Consider the following 23,985-nt stretch of genomic DNA (forward strand, 5'->3'; position numbering starts at 1 on the left):
TTCCCTTTTAATATCCAAAAATTAAAGACCCCAAAAAAATACCTGATCCAATTCCTGTTCCTTTTTCTCAAATTGATGAGAAGAAGTGGAGCTTTCATCCACAGGTAGCTTAACAGAAGCATCTTCCTTATTATACTCAACAGAATCAACTTCAGGTGAAACTTTACTTCCTGCAAGACTAAAGACAAAAACTACTCAACCTTTGAGATTTGAAACTTTTGACGAACACAGAGAATATTAAATCTCGGTGGCTTTTAGAGTGGGCTATGTTGTCCCTTCTCCGCCAGTACACCATAGACAAAAATGAAATTCCATGTCTTCAGCTTTTCCCCAATCCCATATTTCCCTTTCTCTTAACTCTCATCTGTCCATCACAATGCCATTAATTAACTGTATTTACTTACATGGGGCCAAAACTTGCTCCGATCCTCCTATGAAACCCACTGCTGTAGCATTCAACTGGATCAACGCCTCTTATGTGAGACCACATTGTGCTTAATCAGGACCCTTAATCAGCAGGGTTGCAGCGTAGCGGTTGTAAAAAGGGGTGTGGGTCTAGAAGTTCATCTTTCCCCTCTTTTATTCTATGGTTTAATAGAAATCTCATATCATCATCATCATCATCACCACCTTGGTTTACAAGACCATAATCTCCTCATTGATTTTATTGCTTTCATGCCAAGTTCTTCCTTCTCTAACTCTATTTTCTCAAAAGAAACATGTGTTCCCTTTTGCTACTTAGTACTTGTAGCAGTTCCAAGTTGAAAGATGTAAAGTTTCAATTTTTATTAGTACCGTTTTTTGTCTAAACTATTTTTAGCATTTTTATCACTCATCAAGTTCAAGTTTTAAAGATCTTGTTGCCTAATGTTTGATCCAAGATCAATTTTTTTTTCCTTTGATTTCTAAAGGGTATCTTAGAGTTTTGAGTATATTGGGTTTTTACACGTTCCATCATTGTTTACACACTAACAATGATAAATGATGTTTAGGAAAAAAATGGGATCTGAGATTTTCATATAGCAATGTTAGCAAGTGATTATGTGGGGCGGCATAGGGCCATTGGCATGACCTGGAGATGGTGGTGGGCTAGAAGGAAGGGGGTCACGGAGGGCAGGGGAGGAGGTCAAGAAGAAAGAAGAAAAATTAACAATTTAACCCTAGTTAATTGGGACCCTTGATGAATTAAAAATTCAAAAAATGTTGATCTAATGATTTAAAAAAAGTAGTGCATCGATACATCATGTTATAGATGGTGCATCTTAAACATTGCCTTAAATCTCATACCACTCTTATTGCCAAAATGCATCTTACGTTTTTATTTTTATCCAACACAAACCCATCATAAATAAATATGGGAGTACAATAGCAGAGAACTTCATAAACTTACCTGGCAACATGGAACAGAACAAGTTTTCCATCCACTGTGAGACACATAAGAACACAATAAGGCAAGAGCTCAGTTTTTTCCTCCACTGCACCAAATTGAACTCCAACTTTTTGATATATTGAAACTTTATCAATGCATAGCCCCAAGAGAAAATTATCATCTTCATTTTCTGAAAAAGAAGCAAGTAAGAAAGAGTTAAGAAGTATTAGGTTCTATAAACATGCACGTTGGCACACCATAGATTGAAAGGAGGAGAGAGGAAGAGAAAAAAAAGTTGCAACTTCAGCTCCAAGTAGCATTTGAAGAATCTAAAACAAAGACCACTAATAAATGCTGTTATCTACTATCTTAAGACCCACCAGAGCCATTTTTTTCTTTGAAAGTGCAAACATCAGTTGTGCCTCCCTAAAACAACGGCATAAAAACTCAAAGGAGGGTCTCTTTGGCTCAGCACTGGACACGAAAGGTAACATTACTCAATTTCCGGTTTTGGTGTAAAGCACGTGAATTTGATTCCTCTAAAGTGAGTGGTTGGTAAAGTGAGTAAATCAATAGTTGATATTTGAACCACCCATAATTTATTATATATGTTACACCATTTTATCAGCCATTAATTTATTCATTAATGGTTGCTATTTACTCATTTTATTATTCTCTACAGTGAGTTGTTTGACTATATAGGAGTCGGATCCAAAGAACATAATCTTTTAAATTGGGCTTCCTAGACAAAAGAGGAGAAGATTTTGTCAGTTTTGTTCCACTAAGTAAATTTTTCATTTTATAAATAAACTCATACGAAAATCAACTTCAAAAATGTAATGGGAGGCTCTTCCTGAAGAACAGAAAAGGTTTCTTGCCAAACATGCAACAAGTATTATTAATGATTTTGAAGTACCTTGAAGCCCAATTCTTGGAACCCACTTGTCTCTGTCAATATCAACAATTGCAGCTTCACTCTTATCATCATCTTCTGACCAGCCAAGCAACAAAATGTGCTTATCTGTGTTCTTCGTGTTGGCATTGATCACAAGTTGGCTGTAGTTATTAAAAAGTTTAACATTAATTTGTGTTCCAAGTTTTGTTTCTTACAGAAATAAATTTAACAAAATTATTGGAAGATAAAGAAAGATGCTTGCTGATAACTGCTAGACAAGTTTTAAACATGCAGATAATCAAAAAAGTTAAAACCAATTTTTAACTATATATAAACATGCTTAAAGCCTTAAACAATGATCGGGTGACAAACCGACAAGATCCATAATTTTAATCTGGCAACGAACAATAAGAAAGAGAAAAAAAAAACAGCAAAATAACTAATGTGTCATAATTATCCATGAATCATTGATTCTGGATTTATAAAGAGATTAAATCTTGGCTTTAGACTTTTTGGCCTAAACCAGGTTCTGTTCATATAGTGGGAGAGATCCATAATTTAAGGACCTCGGGATAACATATATCAAATTTTATACATACTTAAAAATAAAAGTATAATAGCCAACTTTACAGCATAAAAACCTTAAAACAGGGAAGATGTACTGACAAAAAATTGGCCAAAAAACAGGGAATAAGAAGAAAAGATTAAAACATCAGAACATGAAATGCAAAATATTTACCATTGTTCTAAATATGCCAATAAAAGGTAGGGGCCACTTCCAGGGGATACAACATCATCAACCAGTCCTGGGTAAATATCATAGAATGATCGGATAACTAATTCAGAACAACCCTGCAAGAAAAAATATAAATTTAGAGTTTAATGCTACATGAGAATAAACAACTGCAAATTTTTTGGCTACCCAGCATTTTATCTAATGCATTCTATAAACAAAATTGTTAGAAATTATGTATATAAGTAGTTTTTTTGTAAATAGGTCATTATTACTAGTACCATGTAAATATAGTAAATGGGGTAGCATCAATATTTGTATTGATTTTATGATTCAGTATATCTGTGTATATATAAGATAGCTGTGTTGTTAAGACATATAGATTCTCTCATTTCCTTTGTTGTTTTCACTTTCTCAACATAGTATCTAGAGTCTAATGAGAGGCAACCCTAATTTGTACCTACCTGGTGGGTCTCTTCTTTCCAGCGTGTCTCACCACTTCAGGTTGCCGCTATCAAACACTGCCAGAATTTTTTTTACTATTCGTCCTCTTCCCTAGTTGTCAGTTGGTTCTACAATATGTTCCAGGTTCCCCTTTTACTTTTCTAATAGTCACTCAACTCTCTTGGCTTCTATTTTCTAGAACCAGAATTCAGCTCTGATGATTGGCGACTTGGCTTCGAATACAAGTCTAATGGCCTCTACAATCTCCATAACCACTCTAATATATGCACTGCCATATATTCCCCTCTTCTTCTAGTACATGTTCAACTGGACCACCCTAACCTTGCAAAGTTATAAAAACTGGTGGAGAAATTGTCCAAATTATCCGATACACCTTCTGTGTCTTGTCAACTTGGGAAACATATCCATAGTTCATTTCGCAACCAACTTGTTAAATTGTCCAAATTCTCCATTCATTCTTTTATAATCATCCATTAATGTCATCAAATAATGTGAACAAAATAAATAAAAGTCATGCGAGGCCAGTTTGAAATCACACTGGAAACAATTTTTTTAACAAAATCACTGTAAATGTTACGTTATACTAGTGGTCATAAAACAATAAAGGCAATATATTATTAAAAAGTGAAAGAAAATACATATTATAATTAAGTTTTAAAACTGATATACAATTTTAATTAATTAATATACATAATATTATATTATAATTATATATGAATTACTTAATATATTATATTTTTCAAAAGATATTATTTAATCCTCGTTGATTCAAACCGGTACCTAAACCAGTTCAATGTCCGGTCTGATTTTAATTACCTTGGTCAAAACCCAATCTTGCACACAAAGACAAAGCACATGGAAGTTGATATTTACTTCATCAGGGAAAAAGTTCTAGCAAAGTAGCTTACCATGTCCAGCACTGGACAGTGGCATTCTCACTAAGCCCTTATCTAATTTACGTTTCTCTATACTGAGGGACAAACTCAGGGTGTTGACTATGCCTCAACAACCCTAGGGCATTCCATGACATTCTGTGGTGTTCCTTTACATTCTGTTACAAAGTTGGTTAGACCCAACACTCTCTCTCTCTCTCTCTCTCTCTCTCTCTCTCTCTCTCTCTCTCTCTCTCTCTCTCTCTCTCTCTCTCTCTCTCTCTCTCTCTCTCTCTCTCTCTCTCTCTCTCGTTAAATGGTGAGGTGCAGATATGGGTAGGGTATTTGTTATTAACAAAGCACTTGCAGAGATTTAGGACTTACATCAGAAATTTCACCAAGCTTGCTGGTAATAACTTGGATAAGATAATTTTCCTCCTTGCCATCTTCAGTAAGTTGAAAGCATCCAATTATAATGGAGTCGGGTCGAACACACTTGACAGAATCAACTGGAACAATTGTTCAAGAAAGACTTAGATTAGATGTAATGCACGGCATTTAAACAATTCTAAGTGTTTATCTATGCTTCTATTTCATTGTGCTTGCAAGTAGCAACACTAAATTTTGTTTTCTAGGTTTAAAAGGAACCAGACAAGAGAGTAGTTACTTATTTCGTTAAATCTGCTTTCGTTTTGATCATTGGCCCAAAAGAGCATTTAACAAATCTATGAATAATTGAATATGAAGAACTTACAAGTTGAAGTACAATGTAACTTGCTTGTGTACACACACACACACAAACCAAATAAAAAAATGAAAAGAAAAAAATGCAAACCTTTTACACTGACATTTGCCTCGGAATCACCAATCCAGGATCTGAAGGGTAGTGGAATCAAAACTTTTTCTTCAAACTTAGTGGATAAAATGCTCAAGACATTTTTTCTTGCCACAGCAACTGATGTCCCTTTTACGCACCAATCAACTTCACAAAGAAACAGATTAAAACAAGAAACTATGAATGCCAAAATCAAGTACATTGAACCAACCATATGACTGGAATATCCCAATAACTGCAAACACCCAATGCGCTATGCTATTCAGATACGAGGTGACTGAGAATTGAGGGGAGGGAGAAAGAGAGAAGCATATTGACAGTGTATAAGCAATATCATAACTCATAACATCTCCCAATCGTGATGACAAAAAAAATTAAAATAATGACACACACACACACCATGTACTGAATCGTAATTCAAATTTTAACATCTATCAATTGGTACCCTTTGATCGTTCAAATTAATAATCAAATACCCTACATATTGATAATGATGTATGATAATTTTGAACTGGTGACTATATAACAGAAGAATAAAGCATACCAGCTTCAACACTGTCCATCACATGTTTAAGAGGAAAACCAGCCCTGCCGTGATATAATTGCCCAGTATTTGAAAGAACAACATAAGCATTTTCCAATGTTGTTGTCCACCGCATGTCCTTGACAAAGGTCGGGTCATTGAGTGAACAGGAAAAGGATTGCTTCACTTCCTGGAAAATGATAATACAACAAAAATATTGGTCAAATCATTGAGTGAACAGGAAAAATATTTGCTTTAGTTCCTAAACAAATGTAATACAGTATAAACAGGTTTTGTTTAAGTTTGGAGTTTTAGATAAAAGGAGGAGAGAAAATACTTAGAACATTGAATATTATTGATAATAACTTGATAGTTGAACGTGACTTCATACTAGAGACTATACATTTATCCTTATTTATAGGGATACATAGACTAAATCTGAAATAAATAGGGAAATCAAGGGAGACAAAGAACAATAAGTTAGAAATATGGAAATTATCCTAGGAGATAATCTAAGATAGGTAAGATTGAAAATTGATCCTAGGGAGATAAACCCAGATATTATGACGTACTGTTTTATTTTCTAACATACCCCCTCAAGCTAAATTCTAAGCTTGAACTTGTCATGAGAAAATGATGTATTACTCTTCAAATAAATAAAATAAAAATTATTGAAAGACAACTCAGAGATGCAAGTGAAATCAAAAAGAATTGCTATAAAGATAGCCTAGCCAGATAGTTGGAATGGTCGTCAATCTGTGAGAAATTCATGACAATCAATCGAACAAATCAAGCAACAAATGTCCTTCTCAAAACCGCATTTGGAAGCTTAAAACCAATAATATAGAGACCCAAAATATTTAACTTGAAACTAAGTCTGACAACTGCTTCTACAGTTCTGTGACAATGGCAGGCCAATGCATCTTGGACAAAGATGGGCCAGTGCGTCTGGGATGAAAGCTAAGGCCGATCTACGGCGAAAGCTAAGGCCAGAGCATCTACGACGAAAACGGATCAGAAAACAACAGCCAAGACACGTTACTCAAAAAATGCATAGAAGACAAAGTTGCAGCAACAAAAGCACCTCTGCCTTGTTAATTAATTGATGACACAGACGTATTTCATGAAACATGGCATTTTGCTCCATCCTCAACTATCAGAACTATTAGGTTTCTTTGATCTGCAAGAGCAGAAAGGGAGTTTATTTGTCGCCTCGTTTATTGTTTAACCAAAAGAAAATTGTTGCACCCCTCTACTGAAAAAATCAAGTCAACTTTAGAAAACAACAAAACAGAATGAATCCTTAAACTGATTCCTTTCCCTAATTTATAGGAGGGTAGAATCAGTTACATACAAATAACAGGTCTGACCTCTCATAACTAACTAACAGACTAACAGACCTACCTCAGTAAGGAACCGCATTTAAAGAAATAACTAGCACATGACTTAGTTGAGATTGGGATTTCTCCCCTTTCTCCTATAGTAAACTTTCAGCTTTGTCTCCTGCTACTGATGCCTAACAATAACCATTTTAAGTGCAATGATTAAAAACTGGCCGCCTTCACAAGCAAAAAGAGGAATAAACCTAAACCCAAATTGAAGTCGAACCAAACAAAACGTAGCATATTTGAACTTCAACTTGAATTTGTATCAACTAAAAACATATTCAAATCATATAAATATTATAAATTAATTTAGAACAAAACATTTCAAGCATGCAAAGTTCTTTTTCAACAGAGATATCATGCATACAAGAAATGCCGAAATATATAGTGCCGCTTTGCTGCATTTCATAATTTTTGTTCCTCCCATGGATACACTACACTAACCGATAAAAGGACACATTCAAATTAATCAATATTTACCACAACCTATATAGCACCAACATCTTGAATTGAAGGTGTGTCAGTGTTTGACTCTCGACACATTTGGTTATACTCAATCACTTCATTTTAAAATTATTATCGGTGTTTATGTGTCAGTCTGGTATTTGGTGTCCAAGTATGTGGCGGTCCTTCATAACAATAAAAGAGGAAAACATGAAGAAAACCCAAAAAATGAATATGTCTACTTGTACGAATTATTAATGTCTGCAAAAACTAAAATTCATAGTTCACCAAACCTTATTGAGAAAGCTATCAACATTGTAAAATCGTATGTCACCACCAACAGTAGCAGCAAGCGTTGAATTATCAGTAGAAAGAGCTAATATGCGAACCCTACCAATAGAAACATCAACAAGACTCAACTGTTCCACCGAAGAACCACTTCCTTTAGAAGAATCAATAAGGTCCTTCGTCTTCACAGCATAAAAACCTAAAAAAAAACAAACATAAAATTGCTTAAACGTAATAATTTAACTGAAAATGAAAAGCGCGTTAACTGTTCAGTTTAGTTTATACCTGAAGAATGAGCAATGAAAGTGAGACGAAAGCGTTCAGAGAGTGAGAGAGGTTGAGAAGGAAGGGTTTGGAGATTGAAATTGGAGTCATTGGATTTCAAAGGAATAGGTTCTCCTATTTTGACGAAGAAGTGATCGTCGGTGATTTCGACTACATCTCCTTCGAGTTCTTCGATGTTGACGGCACTCATGGCTGCTAACACCGTCTTTCTGCGAGTTCCGGTGACAGACACTGCAAGCACGCTTAAATTTCACGGCGCGTTAAAATGCCTCTGCTGAAAATCAAATTTGCTTGGGTTCTTTTTTGGATAATTGGACCGGCCGGTTAAACCAAATGAACCGGCTTAGTTTGTTGATTGGTTTTATTTTCTTAATAACAGGTTGAGTAAGGTAAATCGTTATTTTGATAAGTTGTCACGTCTGTTTTCTACTCAAACAAAAATTTAATTAAATCTTTCACTATTTAAAATATTAGTTATTTTAGATATAAAGTGGGGGCATTGACCTAATTAAAATTATGACATATACGTTGATTTCTGATAAATATAATAACACATGGAAGGACCACGTATTGAAGTACTAAAATAAAAACTAAATGAAATATTTGTTTCTTAATTTTTTTTTTATGTTCTCATTATTCCTGGATTTTCAACAACTTTGAACTTTCATGGTGTCACTTTCCATATTTTTTTCCTCCAAGTCTCAAATCCATTATTGTTTCTTCTCTGATCAGCCATTTTTATATGCTCAACAAGTTTGGTTTTCTTAATTCTCAAGCATCACTCACTTCAAGTGAACATATTTTTATATAGGGGTGTACAAATGACCGGATAGTTCGGATTTAGCGAGCCCCTTATTCAATCTCAACATTAGATCATACAAATTTTTTGACCATAACATGTCTCTTAAACCTACCAAACCAGATGAATTGCGAGTTTAATAAGGACGAGAAGGAATAAAGATGAGATATGTTATGGTCTAAAATTGACCTGATTCTTATGACAGTTTCGTAGGACGGACCAAATCGTGTACACCCTAATTCTTATGAACCAATCAAAAACAACAACTTCAAGCCAATCAAGTTTAATCCTCTTTGATTTGACACGACATAAAGTTTAACATCATTCAACATTGAAATCGTCGTAACATTTCAAACCAAATAAAATAAAATAAAATAAAGAATTCTACAAACAAATCCTTCAAATTTCTTAAACATCCAATACTAAAACAACAAAATGTGAAATTAAAATAAAAACAATGAAAATTCTACTTCAAAGAGTGATAAGAAAAATAAAATGAGTGGTGGGGATGAAATTGAAGATTTAAGTTTTTAGGACTTGACTAAGAGTAACGACGATGGTAAGATAGAACATAGTAGTGTCAAAAATTGTGGAAAGATAAGGAATAGTTACTCGAAGAACAAGAAATATTAACAAAACATTATAGAAAAGAAGGAGATGAAGAAAAATGCGAATTTGGGGGCGGCGCCAGACTTTAGAGGAAAAAGAAAAGACGTATTAGGGAATAAAAAAATGGTATTGTCTGACTTTTGGTTTATCTTTCATTTTGGTCACTCAACATATCACTCTTCTATGTGTCATTATGTTTCTCGCATACCATCTACCATGTCAACGTTGAGTTAACATGAATGCCAATGTCCTATGTAACGACTTCCAAAAAAACACAATGTTCACCCATCCACCAATTTCAATAAAGGATATTATATACTTCAACATTTTTACTCACAACAAATACAAAGTTACAACTTTGAATATCTTAATCTCACTAACATTGTCTTTATGTAAAAATGAACATCTACTTTACACTGAAAAATATATGTTCAAAAGAATTACTCCAAACCACATCCTAATAAAACAAGAGAACTCTTATTTTACTACTTCATATTCAAATTATTGTCATGATCTTTTTGTCATTTTTGTCATGAAATTATGAAGTTGGATCATCTTCACATGCATCCCTCTCCAACAACTAAAATTATAGCAAAATAAAGAAGAGAGAAAATGTTGGCGTGATTAGGAGAGGATAAATAATTAAGGAGAAAATAAATAGAAGTGTCGAGAATCTTTGTGAGTGAGGATCCAAATCTAAAACCGACATTGCTCTAGTTAAAATAAGTTGTCTAAATCTTCCATATTTGTAGAATGGTGCTCTAACCATAGATAAAGGTGTTAAAATAGCCTGAATCCAATCGGTCGGCCTTCTCAGCCCATATTCCATTTTTGTTCAGAAGGTAAAAAAACAGTCTTAAAAAACAAGTTTTTTTTATCAAATCCATTTGACACAATTTTAAAATTGAAACGGATCGGGTTGGCTCATTTTTAGAAAAAAAAAAGTAAAACAATTGTTTTTATTTTTCAAAAACAAATTAGATTTTTTCATTTCCTTGATCTCCTCGTTGTCAAAACAAAATATTCACTTTACTTTCTCATCACAACCTAATTCACTTACTGAACACAAAATCTAAAAAAAAAATGCCTAAAATCACTAAATCATAAAAAAAAAACTGCTATAAACTAAAAACTTATAACTACGTTAAATCTGACTTTGGATCCTCTCAATTTAAATTTTTTCAATCTTTTATATTTATTTTTATTTTATTGTTTATTTTTTTATTTGTTTTCGTTTTATTGAAAATTTATATTATATAAATAAAATTTTATACAAATATAAAATTATTGTTTTAAAAAAAATAAATAAAAAAAAAAGGATCATGTTGATTCATTGACTCCAACAATCTATACTGATCGAGGAGTTTACGCGATGCTTCTAATGCCAACAAAGAATTGACAAAAAATTTGAACCTGACGTGAATCGAACACGCAACCTTCTGATCTGGAGTCAGACGCGCTACCATTGCGCCACAGATCCAATTTATGTTTTATCTACTTATTTTACATTAATAATACAAGTGTTTCTCAATCACCAGAAGTAAAATTGGGCTACATTTAAGTATTTAATGGCTAATAAAGTAGTGTAGTGTGGTGTTGATGTAGATTGAATGAATCAAAATGGGAGCTCTTTGACGGAATATCATGAAACTGGGTTAACAATCTCTGCACTGCAGTGAGTGTCATCTACATGCATGGAAACTTTTTGGGCTATGTAATTTTTTATTTTTCTTCTTTTTTTTTTTTTATTTCACTTTTCTATTTGAAGTGATAGTTTCTATTGTCTGAAGGGATACATAATACTATTAAAAAGAACTATATCGAAAATGTTTTAATGCTGTTCAATTTTTCAAATTATATGAGCGACTTTTGTATTTATTTGTAGTAAGGATTGGTTGCTTTGTGGGTTTCCGCCTTGGTAGCTTCTCTTTTTTTGAAAAAACAAAAAACAAAAAACCATTCGTATGTTGGTTTTTAATTTATTTAAGTTGAATGTTTTTAAACATATTTCATCTTGGTTCATATATATAGTTGGTTCTTCTTAGTTCTGCTGTCATTGTCATTTTTCATTGTTATGTTCGATTAATCGTCAATCAAATTGTTGATGAATGTTGGTCTGTTGGTAAAAATTCAATTTATATCTCACAAGGATATAACTTCGAAGTCTGCTATCAATGCCAGGTTAATGGACATTATATAGGTACCTATAATATATCAGTACTTTTTTAAGTATTAAATTTTTTCTTGATTAGAGTCGGCGTTAGCGATCTAAAAAATAATTAATATTTTATGTATATTTAAATTTAAAAAATATAATTAAATAGTACAGCAAATAAAATGCCTCACAATTATAAAAAAAAAAGCATTAACATATTTAATTAAAATACTTTAAATTTAAAAAAAAATATAATTTAAATAAAATTATAGTAAAAACATTGTTGTTAATATTAAAAGAGTCTCTAATTTTTTTTAATAGGATTTTGCTTTAAAGTTTATTTTAGGCGTTAACTTTGTTTACCAACAATAAAGTTTTCGATATTGTTAGGTGTATGCCTCAATTTCATTTATATAAAGATTTTGAATTGTTAGGTGTACACTCATCTAGGGGTGGGAATGAGGTGGTTAACCAAACAACAACAAAAGAACCATTTCAAAATTTAGTGTTTATGACCCAAATCTTATTGCCTTTTTAGAAACCAATTTATGATTTAGTGAACCTGTTTGAATTCAGCTGGGTTTTATAAGCAGTTTTTAAATAGATTTTTAAGAAACCAGTTTTTATGGGTTATTAGGAAACCAGGTTTTCATTTGAAAATATTTTGAAACCCGTTTTTGGTTTAAACTAGTTTTTCATATCGTGTTTTTTCTCTCTCAAATAAACTGTTTTTAAACCTATTTATACTTGAAACAGGTAAAAAAAAGTATAATTTGGATTCTATAGACACTTGGGTCTTCAATAATCAAGGATCGACATATCCAAGCAAGGATGCCACATATCATGAAAAAGACCTGAATGTACAACCTTATGCACAATTTGCCAGCTCATACATCAATCAATTGAACAATCTTCAAGAAAGGGCAGGCTAATTGATCATTTCGCACTTGTTCAAAAAATTTAACTATTTTACAATGAAAGAACCATCTACATCTTTGTCAAAAAACTAAAATACGAAGCCTAAGAACTGAATTTCCAAACACGATAAAAAGCTGGTTGACAAAAATGTACTACAACTATAATTAATATAAATATAGAAAATGAATTAGTTAAAGTGTGGATAGCAGCTAATAAAGAAAACATACTTTGGCAACAAATCCACTGATTGGTAGATTCCATGCATAGTGTCACGTGAAAAGTTTAAACAAAAATTGATATTTATAATAACAAATTGTCAATTTAAATATGTTTACTCAACTACCATTGAGCAATTGTCGCAAAAGTGTACACCATCTCAAGTTTAATCAAAGAAAGCACTGATTTCAGGATAAGGAACACTACATAATTATTTTTGAAAAATTAAATTAAATTAAATGGAGAACTCAATTAATATTATTTTAGTTATATTTATTTTATTATAACAAAGTAGTGTAAGAACAAACAGAACAATAGCCATTCAATCATACAAATACAACTTGAATATGCTACCCTGAAGTCTGAACACTACAAGGCTCATTCATTTATAGAAGGAGCACCTTTCAAGATTTACCCTCTTTATGATACACTACCACCGACACATATTCATCATCATTCCTTATCCCACACTATGTGGCAGTGATCTTCACTCATCAGAATTTATCTAGAAGACTCGATCAAAACCCAGAACAAATCAGACCAACAAAACCTCTCAGTATGAAATTTAGGAAGCCCAATTGATCACATCTCAGTAAAGCATCATGTCTGCAGAAAAAGACATGATTGGCTGGCTCAAATATGGCATGTTCAAAGGGTTGAAGTAGTTATCAACAGGCTTAAAACCCATTGGTGGCATTCTAGAAATGGATAATCTCATTCCAAGACTCAAGCAGTAATAATAAAGAAAATTAATCAATGCAGGGGGTAATATATGAAAAATATTCCTCCCCCCTTAATTAGGCAAACCAAATAATGATCAACAAATACAAGCCATCAGGTTGAAGAAATTTCTTTAATTCATTGGTCTTTGATACATATACTGATGAGATCATTAAACAAATATATCTGTAAACAAAACCTCTCATAATCAAAACATATGCTGAGATGGATAAATTTAACTCTTTTAGGACAGACTCTTATCAACAGGACATCTCTCACTATTCACTAACACTGACCCTTAGTACCTTATTTTTCTATTGCCACAACATGCTAGCAAATAAGTCAACAAGATACATGCCAAAAAGTTAATCAACAAGGAGCAACAACAATTGTTGATTTAATTAGAGCTCTGGATACCCTGCAGTATTGAGGTACCATAAAAGTGACAACATATTTGGCAAAACACCAAAACCAGCCCCAAAAAAGAGTGAAAGAAAATAGCAACTTACCAGACCATGAAAAACAAGATCATGCAAAACTGGAATCATTATGAGAACTGAAAGGAAATAAATACTAAATGTTCTTAAGTTCAACAGTCTTGGTCACTAGGAAGACCTTTCCACCATTGCTTCATTTAAAGGCAATAAATAATAAGTGTAGAATATACATATAAACTCTAGTTTTTATGCCAAAAGAAAGCATGTTGAATGGAAATTGCTATCTGAAAATAATGCAGGTTCAAGTCTATTGCTGTAAAAGAAGACATATGCTAATTAATAAACATGATAGTGAACGAGATCTCAAACTAATACTTCAAGATAAATGCTGCCCGGAAGAATTTCAGCTTCTTTCAACTTTTTCAGTTGACAACATTTGAACAATGACAACTATTTCGTAGCAATAAACAGATCGAGCAAATAACATGGAACAATAAAACTATTTAGTAGCAATATACAGATCAAGCAAATGATATGAACTAGAGATTAGAGAGTGTTATTTATCTAACCAAGGGAGTTGAGCTCCTTACAGTGGAGGATAATCCCTAGAGTCAAGAATAAAACACAAGATAGATAGCAAAAAGAGAATGCACAACAAGGGTCTGCAATGGGGCAATCCTTACAACACCAAAGGCCACCCACAACCTACTCCAATTTTCCAACATCCACCTAACTACCTACTTACTCCCACCTCCATACTATCTGCCTGTTCTGCTGTACTCTACCCTCTCTCCTCTAATTGATTCCTTCCCTTACTCTCTTCAGATTTCAGTCTTCACTAACTATAGTTTCTGCATTGGTTCCAGTACAATCCTTTTACCTCCTCTCATAATTTCTGCACACCTGTAACAAGGTTAACCCTACCCTTCTTCAGAACCTCAGTTAGGTATTTGTTAGTGATAATTAGTTAGGTTAGTTGGGCTGAGATGATTAGACGAAATAAGGAAATGCCATTCCACATTGAAAGTTCTAATCAAATTTAACTGGAAAATGTTTCTCAACAAAGAAATATCTACCTGCCCAATGATGGTGAAAAGCCTCGAAAAGGTGATATTAAAGACGAGCCTGCCTGAATTTCTGTAATCTCACGGTCCTGGATGGTAGCATGTAAAAAGAAACAGTTAAAAGATTGCAGGTTGTAATCTTCACCCCTTTTTCATCTTAATCCCACCTCAAACTGAAAACAAATCCTATATATGATGTGGTGTGCAGGATGTCTAACAAAGGTAACTGATAAAATCAGCACAATCAAAAGAGGATATCACATACCACATTATAAATAGGTTTCTGATTGTGCCAAAACTCCAAAGGAGGTAGAAGTAATCTTCCTGCAAAATAACCCAAACATACGAATATAGTGCAAAGTAAATGGCTTTTCAAATTATTATTATAAAAAATGATGACAATAGCATTGGGTGAGAAGTGTTGGATAACATGAATGAGAGTGCATGAAAAACAAATAGTGTATATATTATCAGCCACCAAATAAGATGTGCTACTTCATGAATTAACAATGATTGAAAAATTTACCAGATCTAGATTTTTTTAGACTCAATGACTCTGGAGTAACTGAGGACAATCTCTGTTTACTTCCCTTGTTCAAGTGACTTGCATCCTTTTCTTGTGGAGATTTCATAGAAGATGCAGGTCTCATCATTTTTCTCTTAGGTCTGACTGCTTCTGTTTCAACTGTCACCCTTTTTTTCTTATAACATCCTTCAGTTTTTGCTGACAAAGTTTTAGAAATTCTGGATGCGAATTTATTATTGACCTGCTCAGACAGTATGTTTACTGCCCCCTTTGATTGTGACTGAAGGGGTGTCGATGGACTTTCCAGCCCTCCATCACTCTTCTCCATGGCTGCTGAGACAGAGATTTGGTCTTTATCTGAATGCTTTGGAGGACCTCCAGTAGTAGGCTGCTTTTTCGGGCAGACTTTAACATTACGCAACCGGGCACTACGTCTATTCCCGCCACTACTACGAACAGCATTAACCTCACTCATCTTAATTGACATATTGTGTTCATCTTCAAGGAATGACTCCATGCAATCTCCGGTGGTCTTTTCCGGTGTTACCAAAGAAGTAGGAATACTAGAAAAAGACTTTTCCACACCTGCGACAACATTTAAAATTTTCGAGATATAGTGACTGTAGGTATAGGAAATGATAAAAACATTCAACAAATAAGACATGAATAAACATACATATGAATCATTTACAAACATCGTCTAAATATTTACCATAAGATGATATTTCCAGAAGATTCACTGATACACTATTAAGAACCCCAATATCCAAATCACAATTTTCCATGACCTTTGAGGTAGAGCTCTTCTCTTTATCAAGGTGCTTGGGAGGACCTCCAGAGGCAGGCTGTTTCTTCTTCTGGCTGACTTCAACATTATGCAACCGGGCACTACGTCTATTTCTACCACTTCCATGAACAACGTTAAGCTCACTCATCTTAATTGACATATTGTGTTTATCTTCAAGGAATGATTCCTTGCAATCTCCCTTGGCCTTTTTTGGTGTTACCAAAGAAGTAGGAAAAGACTTTTCCACACCTGCGACAACAATTAAAATATCTAGAATATAGATACCGGAGAAATAGAAAATGGTGAAACATTAAACAAATAAGACATGAATAAACATACATACAAATCATTTACAAACATTGTCTAAATATTTACCATCAGATGATATTCCTGGAAGATTTGCTGATACATTATTAGGAACAGCAGTATCCGAATCACGATTTTCCATGACCTTTGAGGTAGATCTCTGCTCTTTATCTGGGTGCTTGGGAAGACCTCCAGAAGCAGGCTGTTTCTTCTTCTGGCTGACTTTAACATTATGCAGCCGGGAACTACGTGTATTCCTGCCACTTCCGTGAACAACGTCACTCATGTTAATTGACATATCGTGTTTTTTGTCAAGGAATGACTCCTTGCAATCTCCCGTGATCTTTTCCGATGTTACCAAAGAAATAGGAAAAGACTTTTCCAAGTCTGCAACCACAAATAAAATATCTAGCATATAGAGACTGGAGAAATAGGAATTGATAAAACATTAAACAAATAAGACATGAATAAACATACATACAAATCATTTACAAAAATCTCTAAATATTTACCGTTAGATGATATTTCTGGAAGAATTGCTGATAAATTATTAAGAACAGCAGTATCTGAATCACAATTTTCCATTGCCTTTGAGGTAGAGCTTTGCTCTTTATCTGGGTTCTTGGGAGGACCTCCAGAAGCAGGATGTTTCTTCTTCTGGCAGACTTTATCATTATGCAACCGGGCACTACGTCCATTTCTACCACTACCATGAACAACATTAACATCACTCAACTTAATTGACATATCTTGTCCATCTTCAAGGAATGACTCCTTGCAAACTCTTGTGGTATTTTCCTGTGATATCAGAGAAATAGGAAAAGACTTTTCCACGCCTGCGTCAACAATTAAAATATCTAGATGTAGAGATTGGAAAAATAGGAAATGATAAACATTAAACAAATAAGATATGAATAAACATACATACGGATCATTAACATTTAACAAGCATCGTTAAATATTTACCATCAGATGATATTTCTGGACAAGTTGCTGGTACATTATCAGGAACAGCAATATTCAAGTCACGATTCTCTATGGCGTCCGAGGTAGAGCTCTGCTCTTTATCTGGATGCTTGAGTGGACTTCCAAACACATGCTGCTTCTGCTGACAGGCTTTGATATTATGCAACATAGTACTACGTCTATTTCTACCACTACCATTAGCAACATCAACCTCACTCATCTCCTTTGAAACTATGCATTCGTCTCCAGGGAATGGTTTCTCGCAATTTCCTGAGGCCTCTTCAGGCAACACTAACGAAGTAGGAACAGATTTTTCCTCGCCTACAACAACAATTAACACAACCAGTTACATATATAGACTTAAGAGATACATGTCAAACAACTATAAGACATAGACACAGATGATTTACAACCATCACCAAAATATTTACCATCAGCCAATATTTCTTGACAACTTGGACATGCATTATCCAGAACAGCATCAACCAGATCAGTACCAGCTTCTGATTCTTCTCTGAAGCAATCTAGAGCATAGCTTTCCCAATTTGGAGGAAAGCCAAATAAAAAACCATTGAAAACCTAATCATAAAGTTTTTTAAAAAAAGAGCAAAGTCCATCAGGGGTAACACCCAAACTCAACTAAACATCATCAAATGTGGAACAAATACCATCATAAACAACATCTTGCAAGACTAACCACAAAAGACATTAACACTAACGACTACAAACCTGCGGAGGAATACCATTATCCAGTGCACGCTGCTCGTTGATGAAACCCCTGATGATAACATATATACCATCGGCAGTCTCAAGGGAAAACACATCATATCTTTTGACAATGGGAGCCGAAATAAACACCCGAACCGCTTCTCCCCTGAATCATCACAACATTGAGTGTGTATTTTATCAAACATCAGAAACCATTATTATAATTGATTTTATCTTTGTCAAACATTGATAACTTCATTTCAGTAAAAACTAATAATGTGACCTCTTTTGCATTAGCTTGAAAATCCTAAGCCAAGTTTTGATCAAATTTATTATTTAGAGTAAACAGGAGAAAGCTATGATGGATTGCCTTCATAAGTTGTCCAACACAGACTAATCTTTCAAAGTCACATAAAACTAAAATGGTGATCGACTGCACTCCTTGAAAGTCTAAGTTAACAATCCTCCTGATCTTAAAGGCTGAGACAATGACTCTCATTAAAAATAAGGGAAAACAAATGCGTCTCTCAAAACTCCTTGTCGAAGCGATACCATTTCAGCCGTAAAAACGAGGAGAGTTATTAACTTATATTTTTTATGAATATCATTGATCATCATTAGAGTTTTGGGTGGTGGTCCACCGGAGAATTTGTCAGAGTTAAGAACACAAACAATAATTAATCCAAAACTAAATTTTCATCCCAATGTGTTAGGTAAAAGTGTAAAACCACAGTAACAATTCACAGTGAAAAATGTAGTTTTTGCCAAAATCATGGTCATTCTTGGTTGTCTGCAAAACTCATAGTGAATCGAAACATGCACATAGTGGAAGCAATAAACGTGCTTTTAGCTCCACACCAAAGTAAATAATTGCAGTAATGACGATATTCTAGACAAAACGCGGCTCAAAGTTCAAAGCACTAAGGGTAAAACGACAAAGGTGTGAAAACCCTAAGACAAGAGAACTTACTTTCTGGAAGAGACACCAGCGACGGCTAAACGATTTCCTTGGAAGTCGTTTAGGGATTTAACAAGCCACCAATCGTATAAAGTAACCTAGAGATTGCGAAAAGAAAAAGAAGTGAGAGAGAAGAAGGAATGAATTGAAGGGGAAAGTGAGTGAGTGAGTAACCACCGTTCTTTGGAAACAAGAGTATGCGCAAGTAGGTGCGGTTGGAGTGGAGTCTGCCATTGATTGAGGTTACACTTCACTTTCAGGCGCAATGTTGTATGTAGTGTTTATCTTTGTGATTTTGATTTCATCTCATTCCCGCTAAAAACACCTCTGCTCTGTAGAATAGAATCGTCACTTCAAAATCGCAACCTCCCGTTTAATTATTACACTTCTGCGGGTTACACCTCTATTTTCACTTTCACCTCACAACACTAGTAATGCTAATTAAATGCGAATAAATGATTTTAGAGATAAATTACCATTTTAATTTTTATTCACAAAAAAAAAAAATTTAAATTGTCAATTTGTTTTATTATTAATTTGATTTTTTTTTTCTGAGTCGGATACTAAAATGACAGTATAATATATCTTTTAAGGATTAAAATAATTATTTTACTCAATTTTTTTTTAATGAGTGAATTGCCAAATACATTGTCAATCAAATTAGTTTCTAATCTTTATAAATGGACAAATACAATGTTGAAAAAATATAAATATAAATAGTCACTCAATTTTTGTCATTAGATATTTTGATGTCACATTGTAATTAAATATGTGACTTATTTACGTTGACCTCACATCAATGACATATTTCTGAAGATAAATTTGTCGATGAAATTTTGTCATCTCATAAACAAACTTTTGAACAATTGTAGCTGTGCATCGACAAATCATTAGCAAATTCTTTAATGAAATATTTAAATTTCATAGAAAGATTATTCTACATTATTATGACTTTGATATAAAATCAACATCAAATATTAAATATTCAATTAACATGTCACATTATAGTCTCTAGCAATGAAAATTTAAATATAAGTTATTTTAATTACTATTTTATAATTTTAAAAATATATTTATCAATTTATAAAATTCAAAAATTGATTTGATTAAGGCTACTTTCCTCTTTTTTTTGAATAATCAATTTGCCTATTTCCTCTTTTTTCAACTCATACATTATTTAGAGAACGGATACTTTATGAAAATCATTTTCTATTTTTTTTTTTAAATTCGTGTACATTTTAATTTTGTTAATAAAGAATAAATAATTTTTTGAAGTGAATAACTACCTACATTTATAGAAATAAGAAAAATGTTAAAAAATTATTTTCATTATTTCTAGAAATACATTTTTATTGACTAGTGTTTCATCTTCTCCATAACAATTGTTATTTTCAAGAATCTCTCATCAAAATAAAATGAACACAAATTTTAAGAGATAAAAAATAGAAAATATTTTATAAGACCATCCACCATGGGTCTCTCCAAATTGGATGCTTAAATGGATTCCACTTATACACATAACTTATTTTATAATTTTTAATCATAGTGTTTAATAACCACAATTTTCTTCAACATGACACTTATTTTTACTAAATGAGTCTCATCTCATCAATAATTCCATATTATTGTACTTCAACAACATTAATTTATTTTAATATAATTTATTTTGTGAAACTCACAAAAAGTGAGAGAGATAATAACTATAAAAGTACTCATGTCTATAAACATCCAATTTTCTGAAGTTACAATGAAGGTGTTTATGTAGTGTATGTAGTATTTATTAAGAGAATCACCTTTCACCGTGGATGACTTAAAACATTTATTCTTTTCCGGTGTTTCTCTTCATCACTCTCTCTCGTCTCATATGCCTTTTCATGTATCACCTCATATAAATATGTCAAAAATGTCTATAAAAATATTGAAATAAATGGTTTGGTCTTCTTGGGATAAGAAGTTCTTGAAACTTTTAATGAATCATAAAATCTTTTTTTATCTTAAATTAGGACGTCGTCACTTTACTCTAAATTTATTATATAAATAAAGAAGGAACTTGCATAAGGTTTTACTTTAATATTTCATTTGATACCTAATTAAAATTGTCACCATTTATTGAGTTTTCATTTAATCGTCATCATTGGAAACATACAAGTGAAAAATATGTTTATGACATACGTAGATTACGCCGACGTACAAATTTTAATTTTAAAAATCAAGATTTTACATGGTTCAACTTATATGAACTCAATTTACGTAAACATACATCAATTGAATTCATATATCGCATGTAGATTTATAATTTATAGATACATTAACTCAATTTTTAAAATTTTACATGAACCCAATATTGGACGTTAGTAAATTCTACTAATGTATTTATCATCGACATGATATTTGATACCCTAATAATTTATTAAGATGAGATAGAAAAGTTAGAGGGAAAGATGAAATTGTTGTTGTCATCTTTAGGTCTAAAATAAACACAACACGGCAAAAAATAAATATATAATTAATTAATTCTTAAATGTAAAAGAAGTGACAATTATAGACCTTGAAATAACCTTAACTCGGTGAAGGATACCTACACCCAAAATGTGATTGTTTATTTAAATTGAGATAGATACCTTCAAGTGATGGCATTTGCATGTGATATTTGACCCAAAAAAATTGACTCGTCATTCTTTTCTTAGTCGATTATCGCATGGAGAGAAAGTTTTACTTGATGATATGACAAAGAACATGTTTTAAAAAAAATGATAACAATTAAGAGTCATAATATGGATAATTTAACTATCATCAAACAATTTACATTAGATGTCAAACATATATTTCTTGATTATAGATAAGGTAACATGATCGAAAAATTTTCATGTATGGGTATATCTAACAGTGACAACACATCATTTAGAATTATGGACATCTCCCTAATCAAAAGATGGAAGTTGTTGATGTTATATGCCCCACTTATTTACGAAAGCATAAACAATCTATTTGTCAATCATATTGTAGTTGCATGTTAATAGCGGTAAAAATCTCAACCCCTACACTAAATGTTGTACCTTTATATGTTAAATGATAGCTAGATGCGTTTTTTTTTTTTGTAGCTAAAGACTTTCATTCCTCATGACCCTAAAATAAATGAATAACAATATGTTAAACGTCACTTTAACAACAATGGCTAAAAACATAAAATGCGACATTAAAACACCACTTGATCCCAAAGTTAAGGGGCCACGTGGTCCGTAAATATCCTAAAAACAAAAGTGTCACCAGAACCACCAAAGAATCCCTCAGCTTCTACATCGCCATGTGAGATAATCTTATGTTGTCGTTTCCTCCATATCCAATTGTGGAAGTTGATCCACCTGGTCCATGCTGTCGTAACTAGTCCAACCACGTAGCACGAAAATCGCCACGTCGATGTAGACTTTCATTCCTCATGACCCTAAAATAAATGAATAACAATATGTTAAATGCCATTTTAACAACAATGACTAAAAACATAAAATGCGACATTAAAACACCACTTGATCCCAAAGTTAAGGGGCCACGTGGTCCGTAAATATCCTAAAAACAAAAGTGTCACCAGAACCACCAAAGAATCCCTCAGCTTCTACATCGCCATGTGAGATAATCTTATGTTGTTGTTTCCTCCATATCCAATTGTGGAAGTTGATCCACCTGGTTCATGCTGTTGTAACTAGTCCAACCACGTAGCACGAAAATCGCCACGTCGATGAGCTCATATAAAAGCAATGAGTAAACATAGTACACAGTATGCTTGCACCCAAATAGTCATACATACTCAATATACATGTACATCCAAAATAACATAAAAATGCAGGCAAACACATACAAAAACTAAATTCTTGTACACTAAGTTAATTGAGTTTATGTATGTGTAAACTCAATCTGCGTACATCCATAACCCAACTTAAAACCTTATAATTCTCAAAATAGGAACTCAACTCTTGACCCAAAACACTAGAAAACCAAATCAACACAAAAATCACCCACAAACCTTAAAGCTCAACAAAAAACAAAGAAAACTTAGCTTAATTCAAAATCTATCGAAGAAAGGAATTGAAAATGGGAAGCTTGATTCTAGTTTTTGTGAAATCATTGTTGGATCATCCCAGTCATGCGAACTCGTTGTTGGCTCATAAATACTTGAATGTGAAGGAAGGGGATTTGGTTGATTTTTGAATTTTGTATTAGGTATAACAGAAAATTGATCAAGTAGTTTGATTTAAAGTTGACAGTGGGTGTAAATGAAAAAAAAATGGCATAACTAGCAAAAATCGTAGTTTTTTAGTAACTTGATGTATATAATGTGGATATGCTTTAATGAGTTTCATATGTTATTTTCTCCCAATGTTGTTAATGGACGTTGTATGAATGGAGAGTTAAAAGGGAATGTATTTGATTATGTAAATCTTGTAATTGTGCATTTTTTATACTATTATAACGGTACACGTGCATTCACATGGGACACTTTTATTTTTACTCATGTTTAAAATACACTTGTTTATAAATTCAATTAATTTATCTTAGAATGATATTGTTAATTGTTATGACACAAATGTTTGCCTTAAAAGTTATAAATATAACGTTTCTAACATCAGACCGATAATCAATTTGATCAAAGTACTCGGTCAATAAGTTAGTAACCAATGAATCATTAGTTGAACCACGTGAATTGATAGTTACTCATAAAGCTTTTTT

At 32.9% G+C, this 23,985-nt stretch overlaps 2 protein-coding genes and 1 non-coding gene across 8 annotated transcripts in view; all 3 read right to left on the bottom strand.

Annotated features, from left to right (window-relative positions):
- Nucleotides 1–8,416, bottom strand: part of LOC101502855 (nuclear pore complex protein NUP214) — a 17,911-nt gene extending 9,495 nt beyond the window's left edge. The window contains exons 1-9 of one of the 3 annotated variants that reach the window (XM_004494959.3): nucleotides 8,095–8,416; nucleotides 7,815–8,008; nucleotides 5,714–5,882; nucleotides 5,170–5,316; nucleotides 4,719–4,843; nucleotides 3,004–3,116; nucleotides 2,286–2,425; nucleotides 1,391–1,559; nucleotides 43–178 (exon numbers count right to left, since the gene is read on the bottom strand). In XM_004494959.3, the coding sequence (XP_004495016.1) occupies nucleotides 43–178; nucleotides 1,391–1,559; nucleotides 2,286–2,425; nucleotides 3,004–3,116; nucleotides 4,719–4,843; nucleotides 5,170–5,316; nucleotides 5,714–5,882; nucleotides 7,815–8,008; nucleotides 8,095–8,284 (1,383 nt within the window). In that variant the 5' untranslated portion in view covers nucleotides 8,285–8,416. Of the gene's footprint in view, nucleotides 1–42; nucleotides 179–1,390; nucleotides 1,560–2,285; nucleotides 2,426–3,003; nucleotides 3,117–4,718; nucleotides 4,844–5,169; nucleotides 5,317–5,713; nucleotides 5,883–6,776; nucleotides 6,873–7,814; nucleotides 8,009–8,094 lie in introns of those variants that run through there. The other 2 variants (XM_027333242.2, XM_027333243.2) reach the window with 2 other exon arrangements.
- A 2,494-nt stretch (nucleotides 8,417–10,910) lies between these two features.
- Nucleotides 10,911–10,982, bottom strand: TRNAW-CCA (transfer RNA tryptophan (anticodon CCA)). Its single transcript has one exon. It is a non-coding gene; the product is annotated as a tRNA-Trp (tRNA).
- Nucleotides 10,983–13,037: 2,055 nt separating this feature from the next.
- On the bottom strand, nucleotides 13,038–19,673 carry LOC101500947 (uncharacterized). Of its 4 annotated transcripts, none has more exons than XM_073368089.1 (12): nucleotides 19,441–19,673; nucleotides 19,276–19,361; nucleotides 18,327–18,471; nucleotides 18,029–18,176; nucleotides 17,598–17,918; nucleotides 17,144–17,467; nucleotides 16,701–17,018; nucleotides 16,251–16,595; nucleotides 15,539–16,123; nucleotides 15,278–15,336; nucleotides 15,025–15,101; nucleotides 13,038–13,397 (listed from the first exon to the last, which is right to left on the bottom strand). In XM_073368089.1, exons 1-12 carry the CDS (start codon nucleotides 19,495–19,497, stop codon nucleotides 13,310–13,312), a joined length of 2,553 nt encoding a protein of 850 aa, XP_073224190.1. In that variant the 5' UTR covers nucleotides 19,498–19,673; the 3' UTR covers nucleotides 13,038–13,309. The 4 variants fall into 4 exon arrangements, with proteins under 4 accessions (XP_073224190.1, XP_012569714.1, XP_073224192.1 ...); XM_012714260.3 differs by having other exon boundaries at nucleotides 13,039–13,397; nucleotides 16,251–16,574; nucleotides 19,441–19,672; XM_073368091.1 differs by lacking the exon at nucleotides 13,038–13,397 and adding an exon at nucleotides 13,626–13,929.
- Nucleotides 19,674–23,985: the final 4,312 nt, after the last annotated feature.

Source organism: Cicer arietinum, chromosome 4 (assembly GCF_000331145.2).
Source record: "Cicer arietinum cultivar CDC Frontier isolate Library 1 chromosome 4, Cicar.CDCFrontier_v2.0, whole genome shotgun sequence".
NCBI classification, from domain to species: Eukaryota; Viridiplantae; Streptophyta; class Magnoliopsida; order Fabales; family Fabaceae; genus Cicer; species Cicer arietinum.

Bases quoted from the DNA above. Each gene is read 5' to 3' on its own strand.
- LOC101500947 (XM_073368089.1), bottom strand. From the start codon at position 19,497: ATGGCAGACTCCACTCCAACCGCACCTACTTGCGCATACTCTTGTTTC. The intron at 18,177-18,326 runs GTTTGTAGTCGT...CTTTATGATTAG, and splicing joins ATAATGGTATTCCTCCGCAG to GTTTTCAATGGTTTTTTATT. The intron at 17,919-18,028 runs GTAAATATTTTG...TTGTTGTTGTAG, and splicing joins TCAAGAAATATTGGCTGATG to GCGAGGAAAAATCTGTTCCT.